The sequence below is a fragment of the Chelonoidis abingdonii genome, chromosome 7, assembly GCF_003597395.2.
Source record: "Chelonoidis abingdonii isolate Lonesome George chromosome 7, CheloAbing_2.0, whole genome shotgun sequence".
Lineage (NCBI taxonomy): Eukaryota > Metazoa > Chordata > Testudines > Testudinidae > Chelonoidis > Chelonoidis abingdonii.
This window is the reverse complement of record NC_133775.1, coordinates 69,453,865-69,472,682: the sequence shown is the minus strand read 5'-3', so window position 1 is coordinate 69,472,682 and position 18,818 is coordinate 69,453,865. Positions and strand designations below refer to the sequence as shown.

Below are 18,818 nucleotides of genomic sequence, written 5' to 3'. Positions count from 1 at the left end.
CCTGGACAGGCTTTGATGGGTGTTTATTAATTGTCAGTTTTATATTTTTATGTTTCACACTAGAAGCTAGGTTACTAATCGTGACCAAAAGTCATTCCCTTTCTAAGGGCTCTTTGGTAGCTGTGTAGTGAGTTGGGGTACATCACCATTAACACCATGGCTGGTGGGGAAGCTGAGGTTTGAAGTGGAATGGAAAATGAATTCTTCTCTAACTCTTTAAGATGGCCCACGTAGATCAGGGTGCTGAGGTAGTAGGGGAGATACTTGAGCTGGCACTTCCTGTGCGTCACCAGTTCTGGGCATAAATAGACTCATAGACTCATAGAATTTAAGGTCAGAAGGGAGCGTTATGATCATCTAGTCTGACCTCCTGCACAACACAGGCCACAGAATCTCGCCCACCCACTCCTGTAACAAATCCCTAACCTATGTCTGAGTTATTGAAGTCCTCACGTTGTGGTTTGAAGACCTCAAGCTGCAGAGAATCAAACAGAGGTCTTCATTTTCCCAAGCAGTAAACCCAGCACAGTTCCCTTTTCAATTAGATGACATATTTAACAGGATGACATAAACCAAACATCATGGGCAGGGAAGGCACTAGTTCAGTAAAATACCACATGCTTAAATCTGACTGACTGATCAGGAGCCTATGAGTAGTTCTTCTTCGAGTGGTTGTTCATGTCCATTCCAAGCAGGTGTGTGCGCTCCGCAAGCACGCCAGCCGGAAGATTTTCCCCTAGCAGCGTCCATAGGGTTGGCCCTGGGGCCCCCTGGAGTGGCGTCACTATGGCACCCTATAAAGGGGCCCACTGACCCTCCACCCCCTCAGTTCCTTCTTACCGCTGGTGACGGCTAGCTGGAACTTCTCTTGCGGATAGCAAGTTAGCAGTGTCCTAGCCTTGTGTGTATAGTCTGTGTATATAGTTACTTAGGTCATTTGTATATAGTTCTTGGTAGTTGGGGGTCCCCCCCCCACACTTTTTCGTCGCCTGCTGGGGCATGCCCAGGTCCCCCGGGTTTAAACTCTGCAAGGACTGGAGGAAATTCATGCCCAAGAGTGACCCGCACTCTGCTTGTTTGAAGTGCCTCGGAGAGGGCCACCAAAGGGACCGGTGCTCTATCTGCAGGGGCTTCTGCCCCAGGACTCTCAAAGACAAAGCTCAAAGACTTAGAGTCCTCCTGATGCAGGCTGCCTTGCGGCCACCCTCGGACCTGAAAGCGGCCGAGGTGGTGCCCAGCATGTCTTCCTCGGTGCAGAGCGCCCCGGCACCAGCATCAAGACTTAGGGCCCAGCCCAAATCCCCCAAAACCCGGCACCAAACAGAGTCGGGTCATAGGAAGTCGGCCTCAGTGCGGCACCGCTCACCGTCTCCGGTGCCCACTAAGAAGAGGAGGCCGGTGAGGTCACCCCACCAGGACTTTCAGAGGCCGACGCCGTCCGCGGGTACAAGCGGACAGGATGGGCTACAGCCCTCGGCTGCTCTGTCGACTCCCGCACTGCAGAGAGGGCGGTCGAGTCCAGGCCAGCCTAGATGCCCGGACCTTAGCAGAGACTTGCGCCTCCCCTCGACACCAGAGGTATTCGAGGTGGCCTCAGACTTGATGGGACTCCCGGCGCTGGCCTCCCCGCACCGTAGCAGAGAGTTGCCTACCATTGCCCGTCCCCCAGTACAATCAAGGGGCAAGCTGGCCATGCTGTCGCCTCCCTCCCCGCCCCACGCTGCTCGAGCGTCACCGGATCAGATAGGAGGCTCCCCGCCACCTCAGCATCGCTCTCCAGCAGCACGGGATGCTGCTCCCCCCAGGTCCTCTTACTCAGAGACCTCAGACTGAGAGGCAGACTCCTACCGCTCCAGCCGGTCGCAGAGCAGGAGGTCGGTTTCGGGGGTGAGCCACCAGTGTTACCCACAGTGGCAACAGCAACAATGGCATCCACTTTCACAGTGGCCGTTTAGGATCCCCTGGGCCTACCACCAGTCGGTGGGCCAGGTGTTTGGTCCTCGATCCAGGTCGGCCTCAGTCTCCTCGGCATCGGTGGCCCCAGCACAGTTGCCTCCTCCACCGGCACTGTCACTGTGCAGGGGTGTGCCATATCCAAGTTCAGCACCCCCTAGCCGGGCAGCGGCACCAGCAGCGACTACGGTTCGGGCTCAGCAGGCACCGCCTGATCACGCGAAGCTGCTCACTGACGACCCCGGTACCGGTCGTGGTGCCCATTCAGAATCGGAACCAGCCCTGCAACCCCAGTACCGTGTGCCGCAGGACCCCGAAGGACTATATGCACCTGAGGAAGGGCCGATCCAAGTGATCTCCTCGTCTTCTTCCCTGGACGAAGCGGTCTCGGGCACGGCTGCGGCACCAGCCCTGGAGGACACTCTGATCCTCCAACAACTGTTCCAGCAAGCAGCGCAGAGCCTCACAAACCAGACTGAGGAAATCGAGGTGGACACGGATCCGGTAGTGGACATCCTGGCTCCCTCAGGACCATCCAGGGTGGCCTTTCCGTTGATCAAGACCATAGTGTATACGTCCCGCACCTTATGGCAAACGCCAGCCTCATTGGCCCCTACTGCCAAGAGAAAGGAACAGCGTTATTTTGTCCCCTCTAAAAGGCACGAACACTTGTACACTCACCTCCCGCCCCGGACTCCCTGGTGGTAGATGCAGCCAACCAACGGGAGCATCAAGGGTTTCAGGGGTCAACACCAAAGAACAGGGATGCCAAAAGGCTCGACCTCTTTGGTAGAAAGGTGTACCCTACAGCAGGCCTTCAACTCCATATTGCCAACCAACAGGCGGTCGTAAGCCGATATGGTCATAACACATGTTCAGCCATGTCGAAGTTTACAGAGCTCTTTCCCCAGGACTCAAGGTCAGAGTTTTCGGCCCTGGTGGAAGAGAGGAAACTGATCTCCCGAGCCTCTCTCCAAGCAGCCCTAGATGCAGCGGACTCAGCCTCGCGCACCCCTGGCCACAGGCCTGGTCATGAGGCGGGGAGCCTGGCTCCAGGTCTCAGGCCTTCCCTATGAGGTCCAGCAAACCATTCAGGACCTCCTCTTTGAGGGGCAGATGCTGTTTTCAGAAAAGACGGACAAGCGTCTACATAGCCTAAAGGACTCCAGGACTATGCTTCGCTCTCTGGGCTTGCATACCCCTGCGACCCAGCACAGGCAGTTTAGGCCACAGACGGCCCCGCGCCCCTACCAGCCTCAGACTCACCAGGAGCTGGGATGTAGGCGGGACAGAAATGGCAGGAGGCGTCACCAGCGCCACCCTTGGGCCAGGCATCTGGTCAACCAAGGCCGTCACCGGGGCCTAGGCCCCCTATTTGATGGTACGGTCGAGGGCGACCTACTATCGAGACTCTGGATCCTTCTACCCCTACCTTTGGGTCACGTCTGTCCCCCTTCTATCATGCCTGGTCTCGAATCACGTCGGACAGCTGGGTGCTCTGCACAGTAGAGAGGGGATATTCTATCCAATTTTCCTCCCTCCCGCCTCACCAGCCCCCCTCCCCATCCCTCTTCAGGGACCCCTCTCATGAGCAACTTCTAATTAAGGAAGTACAGTCCTTCCTGGAGGCAAGGGCGGTGGAGGAAGTCCCTCGGGAGCTCAGGGGCAAAGGCTTCTATTCCAGGTATTTCCTAATACTGAAGGCAAAAGGAGGCCTAAGACCCATCCTGGACTTGCAGTGACTGAACAAGTTTGTACGAAAACACAAGATCCACATGGTCTCCCTGTCCTCGATCATTCCCTCTCTGGATCCAGGAGATTACGCCACCCTCGACTTAAAGGATGCTTATTTCCACATCACCATAATTCCCCGACACCGTCAGTACCTCAGGTTCGTCGTGGCCGACACTCATTTGCAGTTCACGGTGCTCCCATTTGGCCTGTCAGCTGCCCCAAGGGTTTTCACAAAGTGCATGGCAGTTGTGGCGGCCTTCCTGCGCAGGCGGGGCATCCAGGTATTCCCCTGCCTGGATGACTGGCTCATACAGGGCCACACCAAGGAGCAGGTGGAAGCTAAGATGTTGTTCATGAGGCGGACCTTTCTCAAACTTCGCCTCCTCTTGAATGAAATCAAGTTCACCCTGTCTCCTACGCAACGAATAGAATTCATAGGGGCGGTTCTGGACTCCACTCACGCCAGAGCATACCTTCCGGAATCCAGTTTCCGCGGGATGTCCGAGTTCATCCTCGGACTGCAACGTGCCTCGACTACCACGGCGCGGATCTGCCTCTGGCTGTTGGGTCACATGACGGCATGCACCTATGTGGTAAACCATGCCCGACTCCGGCTTCGCCCGCTACAGTCCTGGTTAGCGCCAGTATACCGCCCGGCCAGGGACCCCTTGGACTCAGTGGTGTCCATTCCCCACTTGGTGCTGAGCTCACTACGGTGGTGGCTCGACCCGCAGAAAGTGTGCATGGGCGTCCCCTTCGCCGCCCCTCAACCTTTCCTCTCTTTGGTAACGGATGCCTCGGATTGGAGTTGGAGAGCGCACCTGGGGAATCTCAGGACGCAGGGCTTGTGGTCGCCGGAGGACCTTGAGTTGCATATCAACGTAGGGAGCTGAACGCAGTTCGCCTGGCTTGTTTGACCTTCCAGTCCCACCTGGCCGGCAGATGTGTTTCAGTCCTCTCGGACAATACATTGGCGGTCTTTTATATCAACAAACAGGGGGGTGCACGCTCCTCTCCCCTGTGCTGGGAAGCCTTCGCGTTGTGAGATTTTTGCATTGAGAATGCTACCCACCTGACAGCGTTCTACCTTCCGGGAGAGCAGAACAGCCTGTCAGACACCGTCAGCTGCTCATTCCAGGGTCACGAGTGGTCCCTCCAACGGGACGTAGTACGCTCAATCTTCCAGCTCTGGGGCTTTCCCCAGTTAGACCTGTTCGCCTTAAGGGAAAACAGGAAGTGCCGACGATTCTGCTCTCTCTTGGGCCACAGTCCAGGGTCTCTGTCGGACGCCTTCCTCCAGTCTTGGGGGATCAGACTGCTCTATGCCTTTCCTCCAATCCCCCTGATACACAGGGTGATTCTGAAGATCCACAGGGACCACACACAGGTAATCCTGATAGCTCCAGCGTGGCCACGCCAACATTTGTACACGTCACCCCTGCACATGTCCGTTCAGGCGTCCCTGACACTGCCCCTGCTTCCGGACCTGATCATGCTACCTCCGCCACCTGAACCTGGAATCTCTCCACCTCACAGCCTGGATGCTCCATGGCTGAACCCGGTGGAGATGCAGTGCTCCGAGCAGGTCAGACAAGTGCTGCTCGATAGTAGGAAGCCATCAACCAGGGCCACCCACCTGGCCAAATGGAAGCGCTTCTCCATATGGTAAGGTCAGCGAGGTCACGATCTACTGGGGGTCCCAATCCCTATTATCCTAGACTGTTTGCTCCACCTCAGACACCTGAGCCTTTCCCTCTCCTCGATTCGTGTTCACTTGGCAGCCATCTTGACTTTCCATTCGGGAGAGGGGGGTACCTTAGTGTTCGTGAACCCGCTGGTTGGTCGTTTCCTCAAGGGCATGGACAGGCTATTTCCTCATGTTCGTCAGCCAGCTCCTGCCTGGGACCTGAATCTGGTCCTCTACGCCCTCACGGGACCTCCCTTCAAGCCCCTGGCTTCGTGCTCCCTGTTGTACTTGTCGTATAAAATCACCTTCTTGGTGGTGATCACCTCAGCCAGGAGGGTGTCGGAGCTCAGGGCGTTGACATCCGAGCCCCCGTACACTGTCTTTTATAAGGACAAGGTCCAACTTAGACCTCACCCAGCCTTCCTCCCCAAGGTCGTCTCCCAGTTCCACATGGGACAAGACATCTTTCTCCTGGTGTTTTATCCAAAACCACACTCTTCCGGTGAGGAGCGGAGGCTACATTCCCTGGGTGTCCGCAGGGCCTTAGCCTTTTACATTGAACGTACCAAGCCGTTCAGACGCTCGACTCAGCTCTTCATCGTGGTGGCGGATAGGATGAAAGGGCTCCCAGTCTCCTCTCAGCGAATCTCTTCGTGGATCGCGGCCTGCATCCGGGAATGCTACTGCATAGCTAAGACCCCTATCCCTCCAGTCACGGCCCACTCCACTAGGGTGCAGGCCTCCTCTGCGGCATTTCTGGCTCAGATACTAACTCGGGAGATTTGTAGAGTGGCCACGTAGTCTTCCATTCATACGTTCACATCGCACTATGCCATCACGCACCAGGCTAGAGATGATGCAGCCTTCGGTCATGCAGTACTCCAGTCAGCAGTGAACTCCGACCCCACCACCTAGGTTCAGGCTTGTGAGTCAGCTGCTTGGAATGGACATGAACAACCACTCGAAGAAGAAAAAACGGTTACCCACCGTTTAGTAACTGTTGTTCTTTGAGATGTGTTGTTCATGTCCATTCCAATACCCACCCTCCTGCCCCTCTGTCGGAGTTCCGGCAAGAAGGAACTGAGGGAGTGGAGGGTCGCCCGGCCCCTTTATAGGGCACCACAGTGGCGCCACTCCAGGGGGCACCAGGGCCGACTCTACGGACGCTGCTAGGGGGAAAATCTTTCGGCTGGCGTGCACACGGAGCGCACACACCTGCTTGGAATGGACATGAACAACACATCTCGAAGAACAACAGTTACTAAAAGGTGGGTAATCGTTTTTTCCCATCCCCTTCCACATGAGGATTAAGGTGCTTTCAGATGTTGCCATATGTGATAGAGATTTTTTCTGGTTATACAATATGGGCAATGGCTGTGACTGTTGTTACCAATATGAAATTACCAAACCTTCATAAATAGGTTTACCTGGAATGCAACTGGCACAGAATTGAGAGACATTTCTACAACTCAGTGCTTCAATAGAAATGTAACACATCTTTTCATATTTTCCAGGATCACTTGTTGTTGCCTGCCACCACCCATAATAAGACCAGACGACCCAAGATGTCTATCGTGTTGCCAGCAATAAACATCAGTGGTAAGTCCAAACCTTGATTTAGGACAAATAGTTTAAAATAGATATGCCTGGATTGGTCACAGAAGACAAAATGTAATGTAAGTTTAATAAATCAAACTGCTTTCCTGCTGCAGAAGCCATATCATAGCTTTACATATTCCTAATGTAGGAATCACATGCCTGCCAAAACAGGGTTCTAATGTCCCATTATTGGTGGAACAAATGGCTATTTGGAGACCCTGGATGTCACTAGTTAATAAACAGCCTTCTAGTGAGAGGAGGGATAGCTTAGTGGTTTGAGCATTGGCCTGCTAAACCCAGTATTATGGGTTCAATCCTTAAGGGTGCCATTTAGGGAACTGTGGTAAAAATCTGTCTGGGGATTGGTCCTGCTTTGATTCTATGGTTCCAGGATAGTTAGACCCCTAGAAAATCTTACAATTTAAAAAAAATCTAAAGTTTGGCTACCATGTCAGTATTTTGCTATGATTTATAATCTATATGAAGGATGAGGAGTCTCCAATCTCCTGCTTTAACACTGGATAACTGTATATATTTTGGCCTTTCTGACAATAATTTGGGGCTCCTTGAAGATATTGTAGGGGTAGAGGGGAATGTCCCCTTTTCATCCCAGTATTGCCAGCCTGCCTGCTACAGTAGGCACAGAACCTTTTTCAAAGAAGTTATCCATTACAAGCACACATGTGCTTTGGATCCAGTATCTGAGAACCAAGTACAACAGAACCCTCCTCCACTAACCACTCCCAGTTCTAGGCTTTCTCCTGGTCACAGAACTCAAAGTGCTGTCTCCGTGGGGGTTAATGTTCCGGTCTGATAAACAATTTTTCAATAGAAAAAAATCCAGTTTTAGTGTGTTCCATAGTTCTTAGGATAGAATATGTGATCATGAGAGCTTTTATCAGCTACAGTCTGCTCTGCAAGTGGTACAGCTCAGACAAGTGCAATAAAATCTTCCCACCACACTATGACATCCTCTGTGTGCCACATTAGAGAAAAACTGTTTCACAAAAGTACTAGTGTCAACATTCGGAGTTTGATTCACCCTGCAATACTTGTGTTTCACGCGAATGTCACTTCACTGAAACCCATGGACTAACCTGGTACAAAACAAGAGTGAATCATACCCTTCATTGGAACCTTTTTTCCAGGTCCCTCCATGTGCAACCCATGACTCCAGGCTGTATCCCTCTGTTGTAGTTAACTTTAAAATTGATCAGAGAAACTTCCTCCAAATCTAACCACATCTGAATTCAGGTTGATGTCACCGAAATTTTTTTTTAAAAGAAAACCAGAGAAAAGTTCACACAATGTCAAAACTGCTCGTTTCAGTGTTCTCAGAATGAACCATTTTGGTTTTCATTTTGAAATAACTTTTTTTTCATAGACTTTAAGGTCAGAAGGGGCCATTAGGATCATCTAGTCTGACCTCCGGCACAATGCAGGCCACAGAATCTCACCCACCCACTACTGAGCCATTGAAGTCCTCAAATCATGGTTTAAAGATTTCAAGGTGCAGAGAACATTCCAGCAAGTGACCTGTGCCGCACGCTGCAGAGGAAGGCGAAAAAACCCCAGGGCTTCTCTCAATCTGCCCTGGAGGAAAATTCCTTCCCAACCTCAAATATGGTGATCAGCAAAACTCTGAGCATATGGGCAAGACTCACCAGCCAGACACCCAGGAAAGAATTCTCTGCAGTAACTCAGATCCCACCCCATCTAACATCCCATCACAAGCCATTGGGCATATTTACTGCTAGTAGTCAAAGACAAATTAGTTGCCAAAATTAGGCTATCCCATTATACCATCCCCTCCATAAACTTACCAAGCTTATTCTTGAAGTCAGATATGTCTTTTGCCCCCACTACTCCCCTTGGAAGGCTATTCCAGAACTTCACTCCTCTGATGGTTAGAAACCTTCGTCTAATTTCAAGTCTGAACTTCCTGATAGCCAGTTGATATCCATTTGTTCTTGTGTTCATATTGGTACTGAGCTTAAATAATTCCTCTCCTTCCTGGTATTTATTCCTCTGATATATTTATAGAGAGCAATCATATCTCCCCTCAGCCTTCTTTTGGTTAGGCTAAACAAGCCAAGCTCTTTGAGTCTCCTTTCACATGACAGGTTTTCCATTCCTCAGATCATCTTAGTAGCCCTTCTCTGAACCTGATTCTAAATTTTTTTTAATAAAAATTGAAATAAAAACAAAACATTTCAGTTTGGTTGAAACAAAACAAAGTGATGGACCCAAAATGAAATTTTTCTTCATTGAGAATTCAGAAATTCAGTGTTTGTTCCAGTCTGGAATACAGTCAGATCTGAAATCTCAAAACCCCTCACAAAATGGAACTTCCATCCTCCACACAGGTCTAGTTAACTCTGTAGAGTCCATTAATGCTTCTAAAACCAACTTTAAATGGTATAATTTTAAAGTCCAGTATCTCAGTCTTGCTATGATTGGAAGAAAAGGTGATGTTCATTAGGAAGCTTGGAATTTCCCTTTCTGATGGTGTAAAGTCATGTTTCTACCTCTAGCATATTCCCCCTTAGTCTCCTCTTTTCCAAGCTGAAGGAACTGAAGAACTTAATAATTCCCAACACAGGCTTTTGGGCAGGAATAATTTTTTGTACAAATTGCATGCTTGTCATTGTCTCTTAGTCCACTTCCCAACTCACTTAGCCAGTGCACCTCAATCTTACCTACTCCCTATTTTTCCAGTCCCAGCAGAGATGGCTAATGATGTGAGGTTTTGTGCAGAACTGAGAGGTCAGGGGAAGGGGACTCAGTCTTAGTTTAATTGAGCTGATAGTACTGTGGATCAGGATTGAAAGACATTGGTAGAGCTGTATGAGGGCCTACGGTGTGAATAGCAAGGGCTGCTTGAAGTGTGAGGGTTAGGAGTGGAATAGCCATTGTTTTCTCTTCAGCCTTTGCATAGAGTCAATCATAGAATTGTAGGACTGGAAGGGACTTGAGAGGTCATCTAGTCCAGTCCCCTGCACTCATGGCAGGACTAAGTATTATATAGATATATAGGCGTTCATCTAAACTGATCTTAAAACTCTCCAACGATGGAGATTCCAAACCATCCCTAGGCAATTTATTCCAGTGCTTAACCATCCTGACTGTTAGGAAGCTTTCCTCATGTCCAGCCTAAACCACCCTCTCTTAAGGAGATCCATTTTTCTCCCTCCTCCTTGTAATAACCTTTTATGTACCTGAAAACTGTTATCATGTCCTCTCTCAGTCTTCTCTTCTCCAGACTGAACAAACCTATTTTTTTCAGTCATCCCTCAGAGATCATGTTTTCTAGACCTTTAATGATTTTTGTTGCTCGTCTTTGAGCTTTCTCCAATTTGTCCACATCTTTCCTGATATGCGGTGCCCAGAACTGGACAGAGTACTCCAGCCGAAGCCTAATCAGTATGGAGTAGACCAGAAGAATTACTTCTTGTGTCTTGCTTACAACACATCTACTAATACATCCCAGAATGATGTTTGCTTTTTTTGCAACAGTGTTACACTGTTGATGCATATTTAGCTCATGATCCACTAAGACCCCCAGATCCCTTTCTACAGTACTCCTTCCTAGGCAGTCATTTCCCATTTTGTATGTGCGCAACTGATTGTTCAGTACTTTGCCTTTGTCCTTATTGAATTCCATCCTATTTACTTCAAACCATTTCTCCAGTTTGTCCATACTAGCAACAGTATAGCACAGCTTGTAGAAGTGGAAGTGAAGAATCACTTCTCTAGTGAAACTGAAAATGGATTTAAGGAGGTGTATTGAAATTCTCCATGGGCTCTGCCTTTACCTCCCACTTCAAACCCAGCCTTAGTGTCTTTAACTTTAAGCCCCTTCACAATTTAGTCCCATCCTACCCAGCTGATGTTGGCTTGTTCTGCACACAGCAATTTGCACAAGTTTAAGTAAAATAATTTTTTAAAACTCATTTAATTTAAACCAGTGCAGCCCCCTCTGTGGACGCTCTCATATTGCATTTACAGCTGGTTTTAGCTGGCATGGGTAATTCTAGTGACCTATAATATCATCAGCTTCTGCCTTCACCTCTGCCAGTGCTCCAAGCCTTTACTTCCCACCCATCAGCTTCTTCCTTATGCGCTTCCACTCTTTCTACCATTATGCATGGAAAAATCAGCCTGCTCTAAGCCATACAGCTACTGCCAGACCCTTCTTCAGGCTCACCTCTGCCATAAGGGCATTCAACAACAGCCAGACCCTTCTTCAGGTTCACACCCAGGCAATATTCCATCTAATTTTTGACAGGCCATGTGCGCAAAAAATTTCTTCTGTGCAAATTTTTGAAGCAGAGTTCAGATTTGTGCGCTATGAGGCAAATGCGCCCAAGCGAGTAAAATGCTTATACATTTAAAAAGTTTTAATTTGCAATTTGTGATAATAATAGTGCATAGCTCCAATCACATCCATGCATCTGCGGCAAAAAAACACAGGAAAATGGAGATGTGTGGGTCCCAACATGATCAATGTTCCACATTCGAAATGCTGGTGAGGAGGGATATAATTCATTGCCCTCCTTTTCCTCCAGATGGCGGGTGAGCAATGTCAAAAGTCACCCCATAAATGATATTTCGGCCTGGCTCCGATGTAGTATAGTATTTCATTTTTTGTGTGCGCAGGTGTTTCGCAATGTGCACAAGTGCACAGTTTAGAGGGAACAGTGCAGCCAGGTGCTCACCACGACCAGGCAGGAGATCTGTGACTGGTCCTTTTTCTACTCTCTCATTTTTGTTAATTTCCATTCTTTTACTAATCCCCTCTCACCTCTGCTGCCACCATTCTTGCCACTCCTCACTCTTCATCTGCTCCCAGATGAAAAACAAAAACAAACCCGTAATTCACAACACTGGGCCAATTCCACACCACATGGATTTGATGTCATGTGACATCCCGTTCCCTCCCCTCCCCTCCTTGAAGTGTGTGTGTGGTTCAGGCTGTACATCCTCCAGAGCAGGGATTGTCTCTTATCTGTGCTTGGCATAATACTCATCACCCTGAGGCCCTTTCCCAATCAGGGCCCTTGGGCACTAGCGTGTTTAATAATAATACACTGGACTTAGATCAGCTCTCTGGGGATAACAACCCAATTTTGCATAAAATACACAGGCTTATTAATGACTATCAGTGATGAGGAGACTCATTTTGAGTCACACCCAAAAGACTGAACATATTCAACATAAACATGTACAGTAGATAATTCGCAAAGGGAGGAAGCTGTATGCCAAGCGAAGGCACATGTTGTACACAGAGTCTCTGTCTGAACAGGAATACACTCTGTACCAGGTTAGTTAAACTTTCCATCAGATAATCTATACAAAATCATGCCTTATTATGCACTTTACAGTGCAAATGAACCATAAACTCAAATGTTTTTGTTACATTTAAGCACACTGAAAATGCTGTCAGATGCAGAATTTCCATAAACTGAATGAATTAGCTTCAAGCGTCCAACATTTTTGCTGGTTCCATTTTCCCATGCAGTTTGGTAAGACAAATGTGGTAATATATAATCAACCTTATTGCAGAGGAAACATTTCATTAGAGGTTTCATAATTATTTTTAGCACTTATCTGCCTAAAAATTCATTTTTGTGTCCATATTACAAGAATCCTTCCCTGGTTGAGCTGGATTGTCACACACACAGATAATTTCATCATCTGGAGACTGAGTTATATTTCTCATAATGGTTTGGAAAGTATTACATTTCCTTTGAAAAAGTTACTTTATCTGATCACAATATGAACAGTTTTTAAAAGAAACTGGACTGAATAATGCTTTCAAACAATGTGAGAAATAGACTTCAGATTGAGGAAACAGTGTAAAATTGTTTATTTAAATGGAAACACCAACATTACCTGGGGAATATCAGAGGCCCAGGGCTTTGGGCAGAGACACTGAAACCAATAAGACATAAATGCAGTTTCAGAACAAACATACAGCAAACCCTGTTGTGTGTCAGTCAAACTGGCCAGTGGGTGCAGGAAATACCAGAGCATCTGTGAGAGACCCTGGGAGACTCTGCTTCATTTTTAACCTATTAATTCCAGTTGACTTTGGGGTAGATCATGCCCATGAGAGCCTTGTGTGGGGGAGGAGCTCCTCCCCTTCACAGTTCTGTCCCTGCTTCCTGGAGACACTACAGAGTCTGGCATGGGGACTGTGCATGTCTAGGGGCAGCTGCAAGGACTGTGGTGGTTAGTAGGCAATGAATCCACAGTAAAGGCTTCTCTAGGTGTCTGCTGCTTCCAAAGGAAGCCACCGTTCAAAGATTTGCCCCAATGGGGAGAGGACAGCTCTTTCTGAGAGGAGTCAGCAGGGCTGGTGGGAGCTGAACATGTGCCCCTCTGGCTCCTGCTCCCACTGTCCATCCTCTTCTCCAGCTACAGCCCTGAGGGAGGAGGGGAAATCATTGCCATTGAGGTAACTGACAGCCATCCTCTTGCTGTCGTGGCCCTTTGAGCGCAGATCAAGGGAGTGTGATTGGGCCCTCATTGATTTTGAAACAATGCCCAGAATGCCTTCATTTGCTTCCTTCTACACTGGCCCTGATTCTGAACCCAAAAACAATATGCAATTCAATAGAAAGTGGTTTGGGAGTCTCAGGTAATCTCTTCCAGGCAGGATTCTCATCCTTTTCTGACTGGCCCCAGGATCTCTCATTTGAATTGCTGATCGCTATTGTTATATTCTGCCCTTGCCTTCTTTGTGGGACTCCCAGTGACATCAGAAGGGGTTCATGCAGAGAATAGATACAAGCTAGAATTAGAGAGAAGAAATGAATGGCCTCTCACTGTGTGGACCTCCATATGGCTCTAGAGTGGAGAGTAAAGGCCAATTGCAAGAGGGAGATTAGAGGTCAGTGTGTATTTTGCTGTTTCTCTAAACAAGTTTCAAACTATTGGGAAGTAAAATGTGCTTAGAAACTTCTGTACATCAGCCAGTTTGTTTGTTTTTCCCCTTTCACATCATCATTCAGATATTTCACATATAGTTTCCACAGTTCTTTGAGACGCTTGTAGGAGTGAGATGCAAGCAATGTCCTCCTTTCCCTCTCATGGAGTTCCTGATGCTGTCATTACAGGTGAATTTAAACCCTTTTTCTCAAACTGTTTGACTTAGGACTTAGGCTTGGTCTACACTACAGAGTTAGCTTGATGTAACGCAGCTTACGTCAACCTGACTCTGTCACTGTCTACACTACAGTGGTGCTCCTGCCAGTGTAAGTCACCCACTATATTGACTTAATAACATCACCTCCACAAGAGGTGTAGCAGTTAGGTCAATGTAATTAGGGCAATGCGGTGTCCATGTAGACACTGCCTTACTTACATCACCTGTTGGCTGTCAGCCAGGTACCAGGCTCACAGCTAGATCCCCCTTGGCCCCAACGCTGATAGCCCAAGCTGTCAGCCAGGTGTCGTCTCACAGCTGGAGCCCCACCCAGGGGCTAACAGCTCAAGCTGTTACTCAGTTTCACAGCAGGGAGCCTACCAGCAGTGAAATTGACATTCTTGTCAGTTTTATGGCTGCTGTTATTTCATATTTCATCCCCAATTCCTGCTGTCAGCACTGTGGTGGGGGCTTTACCTGTGAGCCCTGCGTGACTTTTAGTGCCCCACAATGCCCCACTTCAGTCAGTGCAAGTGCTCCTCGTAGGACACGCTCCCACTGGCAGAAGGAGGGCAATGTGGACACCAACAGCCGATTTAATTGCTGCAGTGACTGTAGGTTGACCTAACATACGTCGATCTAATTTTGTAGTGTAGACAAGCCCTAAGTGTCCTTCTTGCTATGAGTCTCCATGGAGACTCCAAGGTTTCAATCAGCCATGGAAACTGAGTTACGCTCTATCCCCAAAAATGATTCCTTCAGACAAGGGCTGAAGTACATGCGGAAGCTTGCACCACAACTGATAGCAATGTACCTCTTCTCTGGATAAAGAGAGGACTTCTGTCTCCTGGGCTGCCAGTCCAGCATCTTTCACCAATGTTAATTTCACTCACAGGCAGACTTACTTCACAGTGTGGGTACATCTGCATTGCAAACAAAAAAAAATCTTGTGGCAGAGTGTCAGAGTCTTGGTCAACTAACTGAGGCTCACAGGGCTGATGCTACAAGGTTAAAAATAGCAGTGTAGATGTTACCACATGGGCTGGAGCCAGGGCTCTGAGACTCATCCCCCTTGCCTTGTTTCAGAACCTGGGTTCCACCTGAACCCGAAGGTCTACACTGCTATTTTAAGCCTCATAGCATGAGCAGAAGTCAGTTGTCATGGTCCAAGACTCACTGTCATGGGGTTTGGTTTGTTTGTTTGTTTATTTGCTTTCAGTGTAGAGCTATCCTTTGGTTCTGAGAGGCTAGAAACCCTGATATTAATCATGGTGCATCAACTGATTGTCCTCATGTTAGGGTTAAGGAGAATGCTGCATGCTGAATGTTATTAGTCACTTTGTTGTCCAGGAAGATCTATTATTTACTGGGTTTCATCTTGTAATTTACTTTAGTGTAACCAATGAAAATCCAGCCCATAGTTTATAAAGTGTTGGACATCCTTTGTGGAGGAAAAGTGCTACACAAATGTAAACTGGGATGTTCAAAGTAGTCTAGGGATTTAGCCACAGGTCTTCCATCCAGACTAATGGAAGTTGAATGGCTAAATCCTCTGGTCTTCTTGAAAATCTCAACTGAAAGTCCTTATCCTCATTCTGATTACTGAGTGTGGGAGACAGCTGATCCAGAGGATGGCCAATCCTAGGTCCTATCACGATGGAGTGTCTTGATGATCTCTGTCTGAAGGCACCATTTGGTATTTATGTTAGTGAGATGTTTATTCTCAGTAGGGAGATCTTGCAGGGTTTTCCCAGCACTCTGTTGAGGGCTCTCATAAGAAGGGAAGCGACATAAAATTAAAATTTAAACACAAGCTTTTATTTTTAAGCAAATCATGTTTGTTATGGGTATGCAATGAGTATTAGTTTAGAAATTTAACTATCCAGCAGAGACTACAGTAGTTAAAGTTTCAGTTATTTTCATTCCTAAAAAACCTTTGTTTGCAGTTCTGAGTCTCACTATCTGTATGACAGTGATTCAGAATTGACACACAGGAGGTACCATTCTTATAGTTTAAATAAAAACATCTGCCATTAGTCTCCTGTTTACCTAACTGCTGTCAAAATTGTATAGGGCTGTTAACATTCATCTTCACATCACAATTATCATGTACACCAGGGGTGGCCAACCTGAGCCTGAGAAGGAGCCAGAATTTGCCAGTGTACATTGCCAGAAAGCCTCAGTAATACATCAGCAGACCCCATCAGCTCCCTCCCTCCCCCGCCACTCCCAGCGCCTCCCATCCATCAGCGCCTCCACCTCCCTCTCTGCACCTCCCAATTAGCTGTTTTGTGGCATGCAGGAGGCTCTGGGGGGAGGGGAAAGGAGTGAGGGCATGCAGACTCAGGAGAGGGTGCAGGAAGGGGTGGAGTGGGGGCAAGGCCTGTGACAGAGCCAGGGGTTGAGCAGTGAGCACCCCCGGCACATTAGAAAGTTGGAGCCTGTAGCTCCAGCCCCGGAGTCAGTGCCTACGCAAGGGACCTAACTTCTGAAGAGCCGCATGTGGCTCCAGAGCCACAGGTTGGCCACCCCTGATCAACACTGTGCTGGACAGCCAAGCCATTTTTCCTACTTTGGTGCATGGGTTGTTTCATATTGTGTGGACTCTATGTTACCCTTCAGGGGTGAACAGTTAATTTCACAGGTAGCTCAGAAGCAACCATGTTCAGTTCTGACTGCGTAAAGACCAGTTAGATGAGCGCTGAGGAACTCTCTAGTCCAGGTTGGCAGTGAGAGAGGTGGTGATTAGTTGCCCTTTGCTCAGTTGAGTTCAGCTGATCCTATGTTGGAGGTCAGCTACTAGAAACAAAACTGTCAGAAAACTTAGGTAGCGAAAAGGCAGATTTGAAACCCCTCTCAGTGCTAAACCCTGCTGGATGCACACTGCTTCTGGCTCGTGGCATGACTTGTGCTGTTTCCATTGGGCATGTGTGTGAGGTTTTCCACACTCTTCTTCAAGTGATGGTTCCTAATGTATTCCACTGAGAGTTTCTCCATGCATCTGGAGCCAGAGATTTAGAAAGTACTAGTGGCCATTGGTTTACACATGCACCCTTGTCTTGCCTCATGGTTTCTTCTTAAGTGATAAAGGGCAGAGTGGCTAGGACTTTTCAGCTTGGAAAAGAGGAGACTAAGGGGGGATATGATAGAGGTATATAAAATCATGAGTGGTGTGGAGAAAGTGAATAAGGAAAAGTTATTTACTTGTTCTCATAATATAAGAACTAGTGGCCACCAAATGAAATTAATGGGCACCAAATTTAAAAGAAATAAAAGGAAGTTCTTCTTCACACAGCACACAGTTAACCTGTGGAACTCCTTGCCTGAAGAGATTGTGAAGACTAGGACTATAACAGGAGTTAAAAGAGAACTAGATAAATTCGTGGAGGTTAAGTCCATTAATGGCTATGAGCCAAGGTGGGTAAGGAATGGTGTCCCTAGCCTCTGTTTTTCAGAAGGTGGAGATGGATGGCAGGAGAAAAATTACTTCATCATTACCTGTTAGGTGTTGTTAGTAAGCAGCTACCCGTGTGGTGCTCTGCTCTTGTTCGATGATGATAACAGTCGGCTGCGTGCATGTTCCCTCTGTGTGCTGATACAGCAGACCCTGAGAGAACCCCCAAAGACCACAGACTCTAGTAAGGTACGAAGGAACCCTAGCCAGGTTTATTGTCAAAATAAGCACAGTAATAGTTTCCTATAGACTCTATAGGACATACTACAAATTGTGCCCCATGGCAATGGACACAGCTCAGTCAGTGACAGGACTTTTCACTGTCCCCTAGACTGGCCAAAGACCCGCACTCTGGGACCTACTTTTATACAGTTACAGGACAGACTACTCATTCCTATGACATATTGAGGTACAGCCTCTTGGCTCATTAGGGTGCTGTCTGCCCTTTGATCAAGTTGTTCCAGACATACAGATCTATCCATCATGCTGTCCTGTCTTTAAGATGCACCTGCCTGTTCCTTGTTATGTCTATGGAGTGTCCTTGTATCAGGCTGTCCAGGTGCCATTCTGGAACAAGTTCCTCTTATTAGCCCTTATGTGTGAAGCGCCTGCTTCTAACAACCCTCTTCTCGCCAGTTTCTGTGAGTGAGGCCTGCCCTTGCCTCACAGCCCAGCTTTTGCTTAGCAGTGCCTGGAAGTACTTTGGTTCAGGCTTCAGGCCTCAGACTAGTCCTCTGACACAAGAGTTTATATTTCAGGTCCTCATCTTACTACATTAGGTTCACCCTCTCTGGGACACTTGGTATTGGTCACTGTCGGTAGATAGGATACTGGCCATTCTTATGTAAATTATTTCTTATGTAAGCACTTTAAAAATATGTAGTTGTACATAGTTAGCTTTAGAGTATTTTACTGTGTTTACTGTTCATATAATAATTTTAGTAGTTTGCTAGTTTGGGGAGTAGAGTTGGGGCTTTTCAGGGGGGTGTTTCTACGTGAACCACACCATTCCCTGTCCCGTACCCATATGCGAGTACTGAACTATGCAGAAGACTATAGGCTTTAAACTCCACCCTTCCCGCTCACGTTCCTTCTCAGTCAGTAATGAACATCAATGCTGCCACTGCTGCCTGTCCACATTTCATCCAGTTGCAATATCTGTTAATCATTCCCCAGCCGGACCCAAGAAGGCCAGGCTCTCCACCTCTGGAAGCACTACATGTAACTTTCATGAGATCTCT

The 18,818-nt window shown here is 47.8% G+C and overlaps 1 protein-coding gene across 3 annotated transcripts in view; it reads left to right on the top strand.

Annotated features, from left to right (window-relative positions):
• ATF6 (activating transcription factor 6) overlaps positions 1 to 18,818 on the top strand; it is a 376,474-nt gene that overhangs the window by 314,367 nt on the left and 43,289 nt on the right. For all 3 annotated transcript variants that reach the window (XM_075067999.1, XM_075067998.1, XM_032804925.2), the window contains one exon: positions 6,889 to 6,973. In XM_075067999.1, the coding sequence (XP_074924100.1) occupies positions 6,889 to 6,973 (85 nt within the window). The remainder of the gene's footprint in view (positions 1 to 6,888; positions 6,974 to 18,818) is intronic.